Source organism: Dasypus novemcinctus, chromosome 2, assembly GCF_030445035.2.
Source record: "Dasypus novemcinctus isolate mDasNov1 chromosome 2, mDasNov1.1.hap2, whole genome shotgun sequence".
NCBI classification, from domain to species: domain Eukaryota; kingdom Metazoa; phylum Chordata; class Mammalia; order Cingulata; family Dasypodidae; genus Dasypus; species Dasypus novemcinctus.
In genome coordinates, this window is record NC_080674.1 from 72,693,586 (window position 1) to 72,713,834 (window position 20,249).

A 20,249-nucleotide genomic window follows, 5' to 3' on the forward strand; every position below is an offset into this window, starting at 1 on the left:
CCCAGTTTTGCGAACTTGCAATACACGCGCGCCCTGTACAAGTTTCCGCATTTGGAAAAGTATCCCTTAATATACTCATGGAAAGGATTAAATTTGAAAATGCTAGTGAGTAATAACAAAAATTATACTTTGTGACGGGCATTACTCAAAGTCATGTACATTAATTTCTTCCTCACAACGCCCGGTGAGAGATGTACCATAATTTTCTCCATTTACAGAACTGGAAACAGATTGAGCAATAAGTAATTTGCTCAAGGTCATAGGTAACTGGTATTTAGTGTAGGTATAGTGTGACCTTTGGAATTCCCAGTTTTCTCATTTGTGAAATGAGAGGGTTGTAACTTCTCAGTTCCGGACATATGTAACCTCAAAATACTTCAGAAATCAATGACTGCAGATTAGCCAAGAAAACCTGTTTGGGAAATATAATCATTTCTTTAGGATACCTGGCTATGCTTGAGACAAAATATAATGGAGCTTGCCCGAGGCATCACCTAGTAAAAGAACTCTGTTTGCTGCAATAAAGAACTAACAATAAAAGCTGCTCATTTGTGGTAAGGCAGTCTTCAGTTAAACCGTGGCTCTACATTTGGACTGCTTGTCTTCAAATCCCTCCTATTTAGTTTTAAAGGAAAGATAAGGGTTACTTGGCCTAGGGAAATGATAAGAAGTGAAGGGTTTCAAGAGATAGGTAAGAGGTAAAATCACAGGTCTGGGTAAATAGGTTGGAATGGGGAGTGAAGGAGGAAATGATAGGGAAGTTTGGGGGCAAGATCCTGAATTTAGTTTTGTGCTGTAGAGTTGGAGGGGCTTTTGAAACATCCAAGAGATGATGCCAGGGGAACCATTAACCTGAGGGGAGCTCAGAAGAAAGTTCTGGTCTAGAAATCGGTATTTGGGGCTTGTGTAAGAGCACCCAGGGAGAGTCTGGCTTGAGACTAGAAGAGAACCTACGACTGAGCTTTGAAGAAAGCAAGCATTTCATGGCTAGGTATAATTTAGTCACTTGCAGGAATTGGGAGAGGTAGCAAGAGCAGTTTCTGTGAATTAGCATAGGAAGTGTGTTGAACAGGAAATGAAACACAAGAAAATGACTATAACAAGGGTAGACATCTATTTCAAGAAATCTGGGAAATGGAAGAGAGCCATGTGTAGATATTGGAGTTGAGAGGTGGAGAATTTACTTCTTTGTTTAATGTTAGGGCCTTAGGACAATGTGGAAAAGGCTTGGTTTGAGGAGGAGATAGCTCACTGATAGATCTTTGCTGAAAAGTCTGGAGGGAACAGAATCTGAAGCTCAATCAAGGAGATTATTCCTAGACAGGAGCGGCAGGGTCCTCTTTTGCAGCAGGAGGAATAAAGGTAGGTTTGCATATTTGGGAACAGGAAGATGAGGGAGTTCCTGGAATCTCAGCTTCTGTTTTATTTGAAAAGTAAGAAGTGAGAATACTTAGCTGAGAATGAGAGGAGAAGAGGCCTGGTCAAAAGTTTAAAAAGAGTGAAAAAATAAAAATATCAGAAAAATAGTAGGACTGCTTGTAGTGTGGAAAGCCTGCTTAAGATTGGAGATAGAGAATTTCTAACTGAATCAGTCTGCAATATCATAGTATTTTATGTTCTCTGATAGGGATATAGAACGTTTATTGAAGCTGGCTCTGCTAGTGCTCAGCTTTTGCCCTGGTAGATAGAGGCACATATATCAGAATCTGAGGGGAGGAAAGAATCAGCATGTAGATCAGTTTATTAGAAAGATCTAATCAGGCTCTCTTAGGTTATTTGTTAAGTATCATATAATCAAAATGATTTTACTTTTTTCCTTTCTCTAATTTTTAGCTAAGCGATATCTGCTTACAGATAATGTTGTGAAATTAAAAGAATTTCAGCAAATGAAGGTGATTGCTGCGTATAATCTTCCTGGCACCAAAGGTAATAGAATCTGTTTTGTTAATTATTTCATAGATCTGTTATTCAAGTTTCCTTTTTCTTTATTCTATGTAGTCTTTCCTTGATGACCTTATGTCTCGTGGAAAAAAATTGAGACCATTTTTTCTGAGTTTCCCAGTCTCACCTTATTTACCTTTCATCTTAATTCTATTACTGCAAACTCTACAAACTCTCCTCTTATTCCTGCTCTCAAGATCTCAGAGAAAAATATTAAAACTAGTGCTACAACCAGTCTTCTCTAGATCTTATTGGCTTTACCTGGGAAGTTGATGGAAATGTAAAACCTCAGGTCCCACTTGATTCATATGTACAGTAGAGTTTGAGAGGAACTGCCCCAGATGACTGGCTTTCAAAATTTTCTGGTGGAACCCTCAGTAAGAAATATATTTAACATTGCAACCCAAGTACGCACATACATAATCTATAAATGAACGAAGTAAAATGAATCAAGATAGTACTATGTGTGATGATGCATTTTAATATATTCTATTCTGTGCTGAAAAAATGAGTAGAATCAAATGGAGATTTCTTTAAAAAGGGGAGGAACTTGACTGGCATGAAGTCTGGGATTTGCTTTAAAAAAATTCACTGGCCTTGGAGAGGGTAGAGGAAAGAAAATTAGCAAAATACTGATACTTGTTGAGACTGGGTCATAGGCACATGGGCTTCTTTATACAGTTCTCTCTACTTTGGGATGTGTTTGAAAACTTTTATTATAAAAAGCTTAAAAAAGAAAAAGAAAAGAACACCGTGTCTCAGCAACCCATTTTTTCCAGCATCTGAGAAATCTCGTTACATTCATTCCTTCCCTCCTACACACTGAGTTCTTCCTAGCACTTTAAGCTCCTTTAGAAACACAACCAAAGTTTTATTATATTTTTCATTTTTTATACCTCAATTTATTTTACTTCATTTAGTTTTTCTAAATTATTATTTATTCTATTTCTAATCTTTAAACCTTTCAGTACTATTTTGTTTTCCTGCTAATTGAATTTGACAATATATTAGGCTACATTTTTGAAGAAGTTTTGGATCACAGAGGGGTTCAACTATGGCATGGGAGGAACACTGGTATGGGGTGTCATTGATGGGGGATGTATGGGTGGAAGGTAGTTCTCCAGGGCATGCATATAGGGTATATAGATATGTTTGAATGTTCGTTGGGTATAGTCATAGTGGATAGAGTTATACCTGACAACTGATGGATTGCTGAGTTCCCATCCTGGGACACTCTGTCACATTCCCCAGTGGGACAGCAACTATCCCCCAGATGCAAGGACAAAGACCAGTGCAGTAGGATGGTCCAATGATGGGCTCTTAATACTAATGACTATGCTTATAAGCCTGTGCTTGAAATTTCAACTAGGCCTAAAGGTGCAGGATGCCTAAGAGTTACCTCCTCAGAGCGTCCTCTATGTTGCTTAAATGTGGCCACTCTCTAAACCAAACTCAGCCTGTAAATGCATTACCTTCCCCCCAGTGTGGGTACATGACTCCCAGGGATGAGCCTCCCTGGCGCCAAGGGATCACTACCATCACCAGCTGATGATGCAACTTGAAAAAGACCTTGAATAAAAGGGGGAAATAGTAAAGACAAATGAGTTTATATGACTAAGAGACCTCAAAATGAGTCGGGAGGTCATCAGAGGGGTCATGCTTACACACGTCTCAGCAGGATCCCAGAGACAGCCAAAGTAGATACAACCCCAGGTATGGAGACACACAGGTTCTCTGGTCATGACAGATGGCTCTGGAGTTCATTGCCTTGCCAATGGACCCTACTTTGGAATTTGTGCTCCTGATTGTGATGGAGTTGGACTCTGCTGTGACCTCTCTACACATGCCTCTTCTGTCATTTTTACTGAACTTGTGATTGGTGCTGGGGTTTGTGTATGCTCAGGTGACTTGAATCTCTGGACTGTCTTTGTGCCAGTTGGGCTGTGAGGCGTACCGAGGTCAGCTGACAGGGAGATGAAAATGGTCAACTACCACACCAGGAAACTGGGAGTGTCTGCAACTGCACGGAGGAGAATCCCATCCATCAGCCATGTGGGATCTAAGCCCCTTCTTGATTTAGAGGTGGGATGGACATCACCATCCCAGGGTCCACAAGATGGAGGAATATAATATAGACTAGAGTGGACTTGCTGGTATTCTACTATAGAATTGTTGTGACTCTAGCAATGGAAGAAATTGTATCATTGATATGGAGACAGTGGTCATGGGAGTTGCTGAAGGTCCTGCCTCCTTTTCCTTACAGGCTAGTCTTCCAGAAATCAGTCTTCCCTTGCCACTCCCTAATCGTGCTGTCATGTAATACCACCTATGGAACAGGAAGATAAGCTTTAGGTGTGGGGAGACTGTATCAATCTTCACTAGATATCTCTTCATTCTTCTCTTTTTACCCCAGGTATTTTGACAGGCTCTGTGAGGTTTGCAGTTAGGGCTGCACATCACTGTCTAGCTTTATTTCCAATTGTCATATTCTTTGTAAGGCTGTGAAGGTCATGCACATATTCCAAAAGGCAATTCATATAAATCAGTGCCAATCTACTGCCAGACCAATATTCACAAAATCCTCTTAAAATTTCGTCATTATAAGAACCCATCATGTACATACTGCATTATTCCACATCATGTACAAACTCACCTCCTAGCTCTCTCATAAATGAACTCTACCCTTCCTAGAGTCCCATGTGATTTCCTGTCAGTGTAGTTATGGCTCTCCCCTCACCACTTTTCATACTTGTAAATTTCGTTTCCAAGTCTATGCTGTTGCTCATGTTGATTCCTACACCTAGAATACCTTCCTCTCTTCTCAGTGTATCCAACCTTATTCTCTCCCCTTTCTTGCTAGTACTCCTTCCACTTCCACCAAACCTGCCTATTCCTGCACTCTGATCTCTCTTCTCTCCTGTTATGTTTATAGTCAATCATGTGTCACCTACTCATCAGTGTTTTCAGATAGTTTCCTATGAATATATCTTATCTTCCAAATATGCTCTAAGCTCTTTGAGGGCAAGAACCATACTATATCTTTTGTGCCTTTCCCACAAAGAAGGATACCTGTATGAATAAATGATAAGCATGTTATGTGTTTTATGCCACAAATTAAGTTTTTTGAAATATTGAATTCTTTTTATTTAGGAGGTACCAGGCTTTGAAACCACCTAGGACCTCATACATGTGAACCAGGTGCCCAACCACTGAGCTATACCTGCTCTGAAAAATCTTGAATTCTTGAAGCTTATTAGAAATGATTAAAAGAGACAAGATATAATGTCATCCCTTTGAAATCTTTCAGACTGGAAATTATATAGAAATATTTAATAGAATAAATCCTCAGATGACAAAAGAACTGAAAATGAGAACAATAATGTCTGTGATTTACTGACACTTACTGTATGCTAAGCTCTGTGCTAAATGCTTTCCATACCTCATGAGGTAGTCATGATTCTCACATTACATACTAGGAATAGAATCTCAGGCATGTTAAATCTGTACCAGAGCATGCAAGTGGCAGAGCCTAAAATTTCATCCTAAGCCCACCCAGCTTTAAAACTCTTAACCATTAGGTGGTTTTGCAAATAAAGATAGAGAGATCCACTGCATTATCTCAAACCTAGTGGTCCTTCTTTTAAAACAAGAGCAGTACCTGTCTCAGCCTCCATTTCTTATGTTTTCAATGTCTATTGTGCAACCCGTTTAAGCATCACTCTTCAAAGTTCTGGGCCTTGAAACAAATCCTATAGAGTTTTCTTGGCAGCTTCTGATGCTGAGAACAGGCTTGCCTTCTGGGAAGCAGATGCTTGCTTGGTACCTGCCTCATGCCTTCTAGCAAGGATACAGTCCCTTCCTAACGCCAAGAGGCAGACTTTCCTTTTGGTGTTTGTCCCCACAGTTGATTAGATACACATAAAAGTCTACAGAGACAAGTGACAAGGATGGACTGCAAACACCTTGAAAGGATTCTGTTGCTAAAAATGCAAAGTTTGCTGTTGTTTTCTGCCCACCTATGCATTGTACAGTGCTGTGGCATGTGTTCTAATAACTGAATAAATACAAAGCGAGAGGAATGAAAGCTAGGTAAACTTGGAATCAAATGAAAGAAAAATAAGGTATTCCTGAATCATGTGGGTCAAACATTTTGGGTTAACCCATCTTCAATTCACATTTTCCTTTCAGTTTCCCTTCTTGGTGACCTGCCATTTAATGGTATGGGTATCTTGTTTATATTTTCTTTCTTTCTTTTTCTCTTCTTTCCTTGTAGATTCAGTTCTTTACGATTAGCCTCTGGGACAGTAGTTCTCAAATTTTACTATGTGTTTTGACACAGGGATTCTGTTTTAGAAAGGCTAAAGAGGGGCCTGGGACACAGACGTTTTGGGTCATGGGCCATGTTCTGATACACACTGCTTTAGAGGGAATGAGCTAGTGACAGAACTGTGTGTCATCTAGTCCCTTTCAGTGTCCAGGTCTCTGTTTCTCAAAATAACCTCCTTACAGTCCCAGTCATTCAGTCAGCCTGAATGATTGCCCATTACTGTTCTTTCTTTCAGAAACCTATTTTCAAAACTTGGAAGAGAAATTGAGCCAGAACAAGCTCATCTTGAAGGCAGAATTGAAAACTTTGCTTCATTTGTGTGAGACCCAGAATGATCTGGAGCTGGCTAAAAATGTCATTTACAGGTGAGACATTTCCCTAGAATCCTGCCAGCCTTCATCTCTTCTTACCCTGTTCCTTTCCTGAGCAGTCGCCTCCACATCAAAGATTTCAGCTGTCACCTGGATACTAACTTCCAAATGTCATGTCCGGATTCTGGCTTGAGCTCCAGCAACTTTCATCCAGCGAACACTTCTTGGATTCCTACTGTGTGCCAAGTGCTAAGGTTAGAAAACAGGTAATTCATGCCTAAAGAAATCACGAGCCAATTCACCACCTCTACTTACATGACCCCTAGGTTTTCAGACTCAACGTATAGAAATGTGCTCCTCTTCCAGTGTTCCTGTGTCACTGACACAGGGCTCAGGACTGACCACTACTCTCATTTGCCTCTCTGGTTAGATCAGAAGTCCTATGGCTTATATTTCCTTGTGTAATCTCTAGCTCTCCTCTCTCTGTTCCCACAAGTGCTATAACATCTCTCATTTGGATCACTTCACTGGACTCCTAAGTAGTCTGCCTCCAGTTTTATGCCTGCTATACCTCTCTGTTCCATTATTAGAGTTTCCCATTTCAGAAAGAACACACTTGTAATTGTAGCCTTCTATTAGGAAATCCAGCAAAGGTTTAGCTTGGCAGGGAGAGATATAACAACAGACTTGATTTCTTTTTTTTTTTAAGATTTATTTATTTGTTTATTTCTCTCCCCTCCCCCCCACCCGGGTTGTCGTTCTCTGTGTCTATTTGCTGCATCTTCTTCTTTGTCCGCTTCTGTTGTTGTCAGTGGCACGGGAATCTGTATTTCTTCTTGTTGCGTCATCTTGTTGTGTCAGCTCTCCATGTATGCGGCGCCATTCCTGGGCAGGCTGCACTTTCTTTCATGCTGGGCGGCTCTCCTTACGGGGCACACTCCTTGGGCGTGGAGCTCCCCTACGCGGGGGAACCCCTGCATGGCAGGGCACTCCTTGTGCACATCAGCACCTGCTCATGGGCAAGCTCCACACGGGTCAAGGAGGCCTGGGGTTTGAACCGCGGACCTCCCATGTGGTAGATGGACATGCTAACCATTGGACGAAGTCCATTTCCCCAGACTTGATTTCTGAAGTTAAGTCCATTGCTTTATTTCTCCTATTATTAAAGCTTTTTATACATGGACCTGCATTTATATTGAGCACTTATATAGAAAGATACAAAATATTCACATATAGAATACTGCAAGAGTATATAGCAGAAGTTAACTGTGTTTCTCTGAGAATTATGGATTATATTTTTTTTTGTTTATTTAAATGTGTACTTTTCTGATTTTTCAAAATTGTCTACATTGGACATTATTAATTTCATAGTAAAAAATTGTTACTTTTTAAAGTAAAAGAAAAAAAATTACACAAAATGCATAGAATATGTGAAAAATACTAAAAGTAGAGAAACAATCTTATCACAAATCCTGTTGTTTCAGTTGTCACTGCCTAAGAAGCCACACCCAAACTTCATGGCTTAAAACAAGAACTCTATCATTTCTCGAAATTGTGTGGTTCAGGAATTCAGGCACATCTCAGCTAAGCAGTTCTTTACTGATTACAGCTAAAGTCATTTGCTCACCTACGGTCAGCTGATAGTTGGGCTATACCCGAAGATCTAAGAAGGAGTCACTGACATTGCAGATCCCTCAGTTCCCCTCCACGTGGTCTCTTTCCTTGTGGTGGATCATCTTTCATTAGTCTCACCTGAACACATTAGCCCACAGCAAAGAGGAAACTACCAAGCCTTGTGAGGCTGCCCAGAATTGGCACAACTTTGCTTGGGTTGCATTCTCAAGGCAAGTTACCAGGTCAGACCAGATTCAAGGGTAAGGGGCAGTAGACCCTGCCTCTGGTTAGATGGAGCAGCATGCACGTTCAGGAAGCAAGAAATTGTTGGTGGCCATCTTTGGAGCCTGTAGTCCTTGTAGGTAGTGGTTACTGCCACTGTCTTGATACATTTTCTCACAAACTTTTTTCTATGTAAATATTATTGTGTTTTGGTGGATTTTATTTTACATGGTTGTAATTATTACTGTATATATAATGATATTTTCTGGTTTTCTAAATTAGGATTAATTTTAAAATTAATAATTTTTCCTCTTTAATCATATACTTGAGAATCATTTTTCATGAGTATATAATTTCCCATTGTATGTTAGGCAATTTAATTAACCATGCCCCTATTGTTGAACCTCTAAATTAATCCAGTTTTCCACTGGTATAAATAATACCATGAAGAGCAACTTTATGCATAAAGCTTTTTCTCCATTTTCTCTGTGGGATTGGTGGGTAAAGCTGTCCGATACCAAAACAGGTATGTTAATTTACAGTACACTGTCAGCTAACCTAATCCTCTCATTTCATTTCCACACAGTTGAATCATTTGAGACCCTCTGCTTATCTTCCTGTCACCCCTCTTTACTACCCAAAACAGTCAGGTGTTTATAAGATAACAAAACAGGATAAAAATTCTGAACACTCTTTACATTTAATTTTATCATAAACATTTAAAGTCTGACTCATGACCAGGTAGAAAGTAATTGATACGAATTACTTTCTACCCAGTTGCCATCCTTTCCCATGCCTGTGGACAGCTGGACAAGTGGGAAGGTAGGAGGTTCTATGGCCTAACTAACTTGTTCTCTTCCTGAGACAGGAAACCCTCAGTTGTACTGAACTAAGCCAAAATGTAAGCTGCTTATTGAGCCCAAAATTGGGAGTAACTTAATCCCCTCACATTCTTGATCAAATGCTATTTATTTTAGATCCTTTTCCTTGAATATTTCTTGTCAAGAAGGTGACACATTATCTCAGTGACTTCCTAGCCCTTTTATTAATATAAATGTCATTTAAATTGGGAAAACTGTTTTCTTGTTGCTTTAATATTTTAAGTTGGCATAGGGAAGAGGACTTGGCCGAATGGATTAGGGTGTCCACCTACCACATGGGAGGTCCGCGGTTCAAGCCCCGGGCCTCCTTGACCCGTGTGGAGCTGGCCCATGTGCAGTGCTGATGCGCGCAAGGAGTGCTCTGCCACGCAGGGGTGTCCCCCGCGTAGGGGAGCCCCACGCGCAGAGTGCACCCCATAAGGAAGCCGCCCAGCGCAAAAGGAAGTGCAGCCTGCCCAAGAATGGTGCCGCACGCATGGAGAACTGACACAAGACGATGCAACAAAAAGAAACACAGATGACTGGTGCCGCTGATAAGGATAGAAGCGGTCACAGAAAAACATGTAGCAAATGGACACAGAGAGCAGACAACTTGGGGGGTGGTTGGTAAGGGGAGAGAAATAAATAAATAATAAATCTTTAAATTGGCACAACTATCTCATAAGGCTCTTATCTGAAATACATTGATTTAAAGATATTTCTCCCATGCCTTAAATTTTATAAGAGCTTACAGATACTGAAGAATTGCTGTGTGCCAGGCACATCATCTGATTTATTCCTTCCCAAAATTCTCAGGCTTGAGTACTCTCCTAATCTCCATTTTATAGATGGGAAAACTGAGGCACAGAGCAGTTTAAATAATACACTCAAGTTTACACAGTAGTAGAAGGGATGGGATTTGAACCCAGTATTTTTTGAGCCAAAGTCTAAACCCTTAACCACTGCACTATATTGCCTTTTAATAATTTATTTTACAAGATCATTTATTTTTTGAAATGTATCTTTAAAAGTACACATCATCATTCTTACAGCACTATATTTGTTTAGAATATGCTAGCCATATGGTGCTCTAACAGTGATTTCAACAGAAGGTTAAAAGTACTTTCTTTTTAAAATCAGAGCTCTTCGCCATGGTATTTGAGATACACATAATGAATGCATCTTCCTAAAATCTGACTTATGTGTAATCGTGAAGGTCTGCTTCTCTCATCAGAAGAATGCCTTCTTGGTTTCTAAAGCAGAAAGAGTTGGCTATTGAAAGTAAATTTCCTCTAGTGGTTTATATTTCTGCAGTTCTAACTGACAGACTGGCCCACCTATAGAAATCTCAGCTTCCATGTAAGATGTCACTGTCTTTGAAATTAGCCTTTTCCTAAAACCTAAAATTTCAAAACTATTTGTTTAACTAGATAATTGCAGCTCTTATATGCTCTTTCTATAGCTTAGAAAAGTGGACATTACTATAAATTATAAACTGCATGTGTAGGTTGTCTGCCATCTTCTATGGGGATGAAGCCAGCTTTGAGGAGGGCAAAGCATCAGCCCACTCCTTCCCACTGCTCCCCTCAAGCGGGGCCCATGGAAAGATTTGGTGCCATTCTTATCTCTTATAGATGCAAGACACCTGCTCTTCTCTCCCATATGCTCACACTCAGGTCCAGGAAGGTCGTGCGTGGATTTGGAAGATTTTTAAAAGACATTTCCCCTCATATCACAGGCTGTGTCCACCTCTATTTTCTTTCCTTAAAAGCCTGCTATACTTTTGTGTCTCAGGGTTCCTCCTATTCTCTTCAGAGCCGTACCTCTCCCCGTTCAGACTGTGAGGGACTTGATTCTTCATTGTTCTCCAGCACCTCAGCAGAGTGCCTGCCTCGATCTGTGTCTGTACTTCTCTCTGCCTCCTACCTTTTGGCTCATCGAATCATTCTGATTACCAGGTATCATGCAGAGAACAGGAATGTCACTTGGGGGGAGTACAAGTTTGGGCCACTTTTCATGAGGCTCTGTTATGAGTTGGATCTTGAAGAATCTGCCCTGGAGCTCATCACAAACCAGGTGATTTATCGTTTACTGATTGCTTTCCCTGCCAGCGTGATTTCCTTGTGCTAAGGATGGGGTGTTGGTGATGTTATGAAAGATATCTCTCCCATACATATTACTCCTGAATTAGAATTTAAGAGAATGGTTTCTGGGCCAAATGAATCAGCTCCTACCTGCATTTTTAAAGCTTCCTTGGAGTCACTTCCTATGAAGACACATAGGACTCTGTTACCTTAGCCATGCATATTGTAAAGGTACCTCCCATGTACCTCTCTTGGTTTTGGGGCAACCTGGGACCAGCATCCTCTGAGACCTCCCATTTTACAATGCCTTTTCCTATCCTTCACCTGTGTTTCTCTCCCTGTTTTTATGTCTTAACTTCTGGTTGACAATATTACACTTGTAAAGTAAATATGTTCATATATTCTGATTTTCTTTTCCAAAAACAAAATAACAGTAATTTTCAATGGCATTTATTGAACATTGACTGTGTCCTCAGCACCGAGTTTAAACACTTTACAAGTTTCATTTCATTTGTCTCTCACAACATCCCTGGCAAGGTAGATACTCTCATTGTCTCCATTTTACTTATGAGAAAACTGGAACTTAGAGACATTATAAACTCATGCAAAATTAGAAACATTTGTTAAATTTTGGAATCAGGGCTAACCACCAGGTATATTTTACTATTTTTTGGAACCTCTGTGACTGACTAAACTGTCCTTCTGCCTCATACTCATTTTCATATAAAGTGATCGATATATGATAGATTTGTTAATTTTAGGTTTGTCCCTTTTTAAGGATATTCATGTATTAGAAAGGTGACCACAACACATACACATTTGCATTTTAGCTTCTTTGTATTAAAAATCTGGAAGACTATACACCAAACTACTGCTAATCTTTAGGGGATAGAGTTATAGGAAATTCTCACCTTTTACTTTATACATATTGCTGTTGTTTTGACTGCTTTATAATAAGCATGTGTTAGTTTTGTAATTAGAAGAAAGTTTTTAATTTTTCCACATACCTGTGTCTGAAAAATATGTAAGTACGTTTCTTGTAGTAGTAGAATGAACGCAGTAGCATCAAGTGATATGGGGCCTAGTTCTGCTTCTACCCTAACTTACTGTGTCCCCTATTAAAAACTATTGCTGCCCTCTCCAATATAATAGCTACTAGCCACATATGACTCTAGAGCCCTTGAAAATGTGGCTAGATTAAATTTATATGTGTTGTACGTATAAAATCCATAATGGATTCAAAATACATGCTATGAAAAAGACAATGGAAGTATCTCCTTAATAATTTTTATACTGATAACATGTTAAAATTGTATTTTGGGAAGAGTTAAATAAAATATTAAAATTAATTTTGTCTTTTTAAAACTTGAAAATGTGGCTACTAGAAATTTTGGAATTATCTATGTGGCTCACCACATCTTTCAATTGGCAAGTTCTGCTGTCGTGGCTTCTATCACAATTATAATAAAATTCAGACCCTTTATCATAACCTATAACACTGTAGATGCTGTCTCATCTTCAGCCACTTTTTCCCTTCTCATTTCACACTGGACCTTCTGTTTCATTATCTCTCCACCACCAGGATTTAGGTTCCACTAGATAAGCCCCGATAGAGTTTAAGGGCAAGGGGGTATGTCTTGTTCATCATTTCTTTATTCTCAGTGCCTTGAACAGAGTTTGTTAAAAAAAGACAAACTTGAATCACTTTTCACCCTTTTGGCTAAAAAGACAAACTTGAGCAAGACATTTAATGGCATAATTGAATATCAGGTGTCATGCTATGTGGCATAAAAAATACTGAGACAAAGTTGAGAGCACTGTTTTAAACAACAACAAAAAATCATCTCCATGTTATCTGTTTGCCCAAAGATGATCATAGTTACATGAGACCCTCCTGGCTTAGTCCTCAAGTTTCCTGAGAGCTGCCATGTCATGGTAAGCTGCTGGCACCCAGGTTCCAGGACTAGCCCTGCCAGGATTAATTTGGATTGTTTCTTTTTCCCTGTGCATTGCAGACCCATATTTCATGAAGATGTTCCTTACTGTATTTCTGAAACCCCATACCTCTTGCCTCTTGTTCAGAGTACCCATTTTCAAAGTCATGGCAGCCATAAGAGTAGGCAGCATTTTAATTTTGGGGAAGATAAATAAGATGCAGGGAAGAATAAGTACCACCTTAATTTTTTAACTTTTAACAAAACCGTATTGTTTTTCTTCATTAGCATTTACGAGGCTTCTTTTCAGACTCCACGTCATTCAATATTTTGATGGATATGTTATTTATCAAAGGCAAATATAAAAGTAAGTATTATAATGTTTTCTGGAAAATTCTGCTATCTTTGTTGGTATAGTGATTAGGGGGAAAAAATAGTGGACTGTTCAAAAATGATTCTTACATTCCTGATGAGGGCTGAATTATGGAGACCTCACTTTTTAAGTTTGAAAACATTGCATTGCATGTCATGCCTTAAACTAAATATCCTAGATTTTACATATGCTGAAATTGTAGCAGATTTTAAAATAATGGTTCTTCCTGAGTGATGTGATTATTCAGTTGGTTAATTGCTTGATGACTTTGACAAACAACTTTTATTGTGTTGAAATATACTTTTCTGTAGATGGCACTGAACAGATTAGAGCTCTGAGTCAAAAGTAGAGGATTCTGAATTTGCTATGATGCATTTAATATTGCTAGCCTATTCCTAATTTTTGCCAGGTGCCTTGGATGTATTGATAGAGATGAAAAAGCAGGATGTGAAATTCAGCAAAGATACCTATATCCTTGCTTTTGCAATTTGCTACAAACTGGTAAGAATATCTTCCCCTTAACTCAGAGCGTTTTGGGTAGTATTTAAAAGTGGTGTGTTTTTTGTTTGTTTGTTTTTCTCTACAAATAAAATTCAGTTTCTCTAGTGTCTATCTTCTATCTGATGCAAATATATCCTTTTTCTATTTTTTACAGATTTATTTTTTATTTATCTCACCCCTTCCCTGCCCCCCCAGTTGTCAGCTCTCTGTGTCCATTTGCTGTGTATTCTTCTGTGACCACCTGTATTCTTGTCAGCAGCACCCGGAATCTATGTCTCATTTTGTTGCATCATCTTGCTCTGTCAGCTCACCGTGTGTGCTGCACCATTCCTGGCAGGCTGCACTTACTTTCGCACTGGGCGGCTCTCCTTACGGGGTGCACTCCTGGCGCGTGGAGCTCCCCTACACGGGCGACAGACACCCCTGTGTGGCACAGCACTCCTTGCACACATCAGCACTGTGTGTGGGCCAGCTTCCCACATGGGTCAGGAGACCCGGGGTTTGAACCACGGACCTCCCATGTGGTAGGTGAATGCCGTATCCTTTGGGCCAAATCCGCTTCCCCATATCCATTTTAAATCCATTCATTTTTGAAAAACCCAGGGTAGTCACATCAAAAGTTTTATCATGAGAAAAGCAAGTTTATCATTGCTTATCCTCCTATGGAAGTTTATATAGATAGTAAGAACAAGAGACAATATATTGAGTTCAAGCCCTGGTTTAAAATTGTCTTGTACTGTGTTCTGGCCGGACTATACTAGACCAATTTTCCATGTTGCCTTTCATCCCATGGAAATCTTATTATCCTTCAGTGACAAACTCAAGGGCTTCCTTGTCCTCATCTGTGAAGTTTTCCATCATCACCTAAGCTGGAAATGTTGTCTGTCTCCTCAAATATCCCTTGATTGGCTCTATTAGTCTCACATACATGGCCCATGTAACATTGCCTAATGTTGCACTAAGTAGAGGCACCTTTCATTTGCCCTACTAGAGGATAAATTCCTGGAGGTGTCTTTGTATCCCAGCACCTAATACTGCCTAATATACAAAAAGTCTTTAATAAATGTTTGTTACATTGAAATGAACTCTTTGAAGAAGAGACCAGGATTTATGAATCCTTATGTCATTATTGTGCCAGGATTGCTTCTTGTACATACAAAGTATCTATATAGTTTTTATTGAATGAATGGATTATAACTGAAATAATACATTGACCAAGCTTAGATGTATTACTTTAGTTATTTATACCCTTTAAACTTTGGAAACTTGGGTCACCAAACCTTTTTTTGCTGAAAACAAAGAAACGACAAGTAAGATCACTTACCATCTCAGGTTCCTCATTCATAAAATGAGAGAGTTGGATTCTGGGGTCAGCAAATTTTTTTCTATAAAGGGCCAAGTAGTAAATATTTTAGGCTTTTGGGATCATGTAGGGTCTTTGTCACATATTCTTTCGTTTATGTTTTTGCAAGCTTATAAAAATGCAAAAACCATTCTTAGACATGGGCTGAATTTGATCCAAGGACCATAGTTTGCTGACCTCTAGATTAGATAATCCTTTCTAATTAGACCATTCTATGATTCTGTAAAATAGAAAGGAAGCAAAACACCAAATCTTGAGCATCAGTTATTCAGTTTTGTGATGCCCAGTTTTCCACAATGAGGCCCAAAGCCTGAAATGATGTATATTTCCTTGGAGAGAATTTAATTCTATTATTTAGAAGGACCAGATGACTTTTCTCCCCTTTTGTATATACGAGAATACCTTGTTTGCCTTAGTGGAGACAAGAGTTGAAAAATTGAGTTTATCGCGATCAAAAATCTCAGGCCAATTCTGGGAACTGTCCTATCATCAAATTTAGACTTGACTTTGAGGATCTGAGTTGTGACTCATGTAATGACAGATAGACATAGATGCAAAGCTGGTGTTGCTGTCATAAACCTGCCCTGCCTTCAAAATAGAAGATTTGATATTGCCATAAGTGTCTTCCTAGTTTGTGTTTCACTTATGCTCTTGGATTTTTTTTTTTTTAAGGTTTCTATTTCATGGGATGCTTTCATGGGTTATGTTCAAATCATGTGTTCAGTTTTCAAATATTTGACTTACTTGGATATTTTCAGATTGGAACGCTCCCCCCAGAAAGAGTTTCCTAGTGTTGTTGAGCTTTCTTTATTATTTAATGTACTAGCAGGCTGACTCTTTATACTTTTACATTATAGTACCTATATAGAAAAACTAGCCTGCCTAAATACGAAAAGACTCTAAGTTTATTGGTAAAAACGGCTCCAAATCAGAATATTAACAAAGAGCTTTAGGGAAGTGGACTTGGCCCAGTGGTTAGGGCGTCCGTTTACCACATGGTAGGGCTGCAGTTCAAACTGTGGGCCTCCTTGACCTGTGTGGAGCTGGCCCATGCGCAGTGCTGATGCGCGCAAGGAGTTCCCTGCAATGCAGGGGTGCCCCCTGCAGAGGGGAGCCCTACGTGCAAGGAGTGTGCCCCGTAAGGAGAGCCGCCCAGCGTGAAAGAAAGTGCAGCCTGCCCTGGAACGGCGCCACACACACGGAGAGCTGACACAACAAGATGACACAAGGAAAAGAAACAGATTCCCGTGCTGCTGAGAACAACAGAAGCAGACAAAAGAACACGCAGCAAATAGACATAGAGAACAGACAACTGGGGTGGGGGGAAGGGGAGAGAAATAAATCTTTAAAAAAATTTTAAAAAAACAAGAGCTTTAAAAATAAATGTAATTTAGAGATTCAAGTCTCCTGAGTATGGACCATCCCTAGTGCCAACCACAGTTCAAGTAAAAGTGACAAAAGAGGCATGTGTAGAAAAGTCACATCTGAGTCCAGCTCTGTCACACTCAGGAGCACAAATTCCAAAGTAGGGCCCTATGACATGACACAGAGCTCCAAATCCATCTGGCATGATTATATACCCTGTGGATCTCTGTAGCCTTCAGTAGAACCAGTACCTAGGGTTGTATCTATTTTGGCCTTTTCCGGGGTCCTGCTAAGGAGTGTGTAAGCCCGACCCCTCTGATGACCTCCCAACTCTTTGGAAGACTCTTGGCCATATCAACTCATTTGTCTTTGCCATTTCCCCCCGTTTATTCAAGGTCAAAGAGCAGTTTTTAAGTGCCAATATGTAGGCTGAGATATTCTGCTGGTTTGAGTTGACCCTTTTATTCGAGGTCTTTTTCTAGTTGCTTCTCCAGTTAGTGATTGGTAGTAATCCCTCGGCGCTAGGGAGGCTCATCCCCAGGAGTCATGTCCCACTTTGGGGGGAAGGTAATGCATTTACATACTGAGTTTGGCTTAGAGAGTGGCCACATTTGAATAACATGGAGTCTCTCAGGAGGTAAATCTTAGGCATCCTACAACTCTAGGCCTAGTTCATATTTCAGGCACACAGGCTCCTAAGCATAGTCATCAGTATCAAGGGCTCATTATTGGACCAAACTTCCTTGTTGATTTTTGCTGTTGCAATTGGGGGATTATTGTTCCATTGGGGAATGTGACAGAGCACCCCTGGGTGGGAACTCAGCACTCCCTCAGTTGACGTTTGTAATTGTAACTACTATAGAAATACCCAACATATATCCTAGCATATTTATGTTCCCTATATACTTGCCCCAGAGAACTCTGCTCTCCCAACTTTGTGCCACCCATCAATAACACCCCACACCAGAGTTCCTCCCCTGCCGTAGTTGAACCTCTCTGTGATCCAAAACTTCTTCAACAATGAGTCCTAATATATTGCCAAATTCAATTGATAGGAAATTGAAATACAGTGATGGGTTTTAAGTTTAGAAATAGAATACATAGTAATTTAGAAATACTAACAGAGTAAAAATAAATTGGTGTATTAATAAAACGAAAAATATTATAAAGCTTTGTTTCTAACATTTTGCGTTTCATCACTGTAATAGGTGTTACCTTGTATGTATAGTGGCAAGACACTTTCATTTCTTCCTCAGAGTCTACATCCTTTCTTTTTTTTTTCTAATTTTTAATTTTGCATACCTAATACCCTAGATTTTAGCTGCTAATACATAGATAAATTGGCCTATTCACAAATAGTCTCTATCTTCAAATTATTTTTTTTTTAATTTCTCTCCCCTTCCTCCCACCCCCGCCAGTTGTCTGCTGTCTTTGTTCATTCACTGTGTGTTCTTCTGCATCTGCTTGTACTCGTCAGCGGCACTGGGAAACTGCATCTCTTTTTTTGTTGTGTGATCTTGCTGCATCAGCTCTCCGTGTGTGTGGCACCCCTCCTGGGCAGGCTGCACTTTTCTTGCGTGGGGCGACTCAAGATAAGCTCTGGGAAGTTTTTGGAAAAGGAAATCTGATACTAAGCACTGTTATTCATTTAATTAATCTTAAAGGTTCATGGCATTCATTGAGCAATTCTGTCTCCTCACAGAATAGTCCTGAGTCTTTTAAAATCTGTACTACGTTAAGAGAAGAAGCCCTAATCAAAGGAGATGTTCTTTCTAGGAGAGCATCATGTTTTGCTGTGGCATTAGCTCTGAATCAGGTAAGGATATGAGGTATGCATAAATGAATTGGGGATAGGCAGGACTTTTCTACTTTCATTGTTCATGCTTTTATTTTTTCCCTTTATACTGTATTTTAAAGAAAAAGTACCCATGAAGAGACCAGTGCCCTTGATGTCATGGCAACCTACATCCATACTTTTGTTCCAAAGAACGTTTTCATTTACATTTGATGACCTAGCATGCATTCTTATTTAGAAGGATTGTACAAGATTCTGTGGAGAACTGGGGAGGGAATCACACTGGGAGAGAAGTTTATCAAGTAACTAAAATACAGATTGCAAATGATCAGTTTACTTTTTAATGTTGTCAGTGAGCAATTTAATTTAAAAGCACTCCAAAGCTGAATTAATGTCAGATGTGGGAGGACTCCTGGATCAGCTTATTGTAGAAGTGAGTCCATATATCCCACAGGTAGACCCTAAATACTATTTTTTGGAAGAGGCCTTAGCAGTCACTTAGCCTATCCCTCTCATTGGGCAGGTTGAGGCAGCTGAGGCCCAGAGATTACACAGGATTTCCCCGAGGTCACACTTAAGTTAAAGACAGAGTTAGAGTTGGAATACTGGAACACCCTTTCTCCTGTAGTTAAATCCTATTCCAAAGCCTACCAAAATGTGAAATATTTTATACATTTAATATATAGTAAAAGGTTAAAAATAATAACCAAACCAGCTATTTATCCAACTGATAAAATATGGCCAGAGAACTCTTTATTTATCATAATTAGAATCACAACATCAGGGTGGCCATTTCATTCTGTATACTACTGGGCAAGATCATTGGCAGACAAAGACCTAAGAGGATACACGCTTACCAGATTTTCACTGCTGTTCTTTTTTTTTTTTTAAGATTTATTTTATCTATTTACCCCCCACCCTGCTGCTTGCTTGCTGTCTGCTCTCTGTGTCCATTAGCTGCACGTTCTTCTGTGTCAATCGATTGTCTCCCTTTGTTGCATCATCTTGCTGCAACAGCTCTCCGTGGGCACAGGCCTTCAGCTCTCCGCAGGCACAGGCCAGCTTGCCTTCACAAGGAGGCCCTGGGAAATGAGCCCAGGGCCTCCTATATGATAGACAGGAGCCCAATCAATTGATCCACATCCACTTCCCACTGCTGCTCTTTTAGTCAATTTCCATGGCCGTGGTTATTTCTTTAGCTTTTGAGCTTCTCTCTCAGGCCATAGAATTGTTCTGGCCAGGGAAAGTGAAAAGAGGCTTTGGTCTCTTAAACTGTCATGAGCTGAGGGAAGTGAAATAGTGTTTAGAAAGATATTTTTCTGTTGCCTTTGTAGCTTTTGTAGTTTTCCTTTATGTGTTTAAGCTATGCTGTTTGGGGCACAATACATCATTATTGTTATATCATAACTGTTATGTCATCATTGTAATTATCTCTTTAGTGTTATAAAGTGCCTTTCCTGGTCTTATTTAATACCTTTGCCCTGAATTCAACTTTGTCTAATATTAGAATTGCCACCCCTGTTTTTATTTGCTTGTCACTTTGGTTTTGTTAGATTTGC

The 20,249-nt window shown here is 39.7% G+C and overlaps 1 protein-coding gene across 1 annotated transcript in view; it reads left to right on the forward strand.

Annotated features, from left to right (window-relative positions):
* Positions 1-20,249, forward strand: part of PTCD2 (pentatricopeptide repeat domain 2) — a 40,840-nt gene that overhangs the window by 492 nt on the left and 20,099 nt on the right. Inside the window, exons 2-7 of the mRNA XM_058284520.2 lie at positions 1,834-1,926; positions 6,504-6,633; positions 11,234-11,351; positions 13,582-13,660; positions 14,076-14,167; positions 18,598-18,711. Coding sequence (XP_058140503.2) covers positions 1,834-1,926; positions 6,504-6,633; positions 11,234-11,351; positions 13,582-13,660; positions 14,076-14,167; positions 18,598-18,711 — 626 coding nt within the window. The remainder of the gene's footprint in view (positions 1-1,833; positions 1,927-6,503; positions 6,634-11,233; positions 11,352-13,581; positions 13,661-14,075; positions 14,168-18,597; positions 18,712-20,249) is intronic.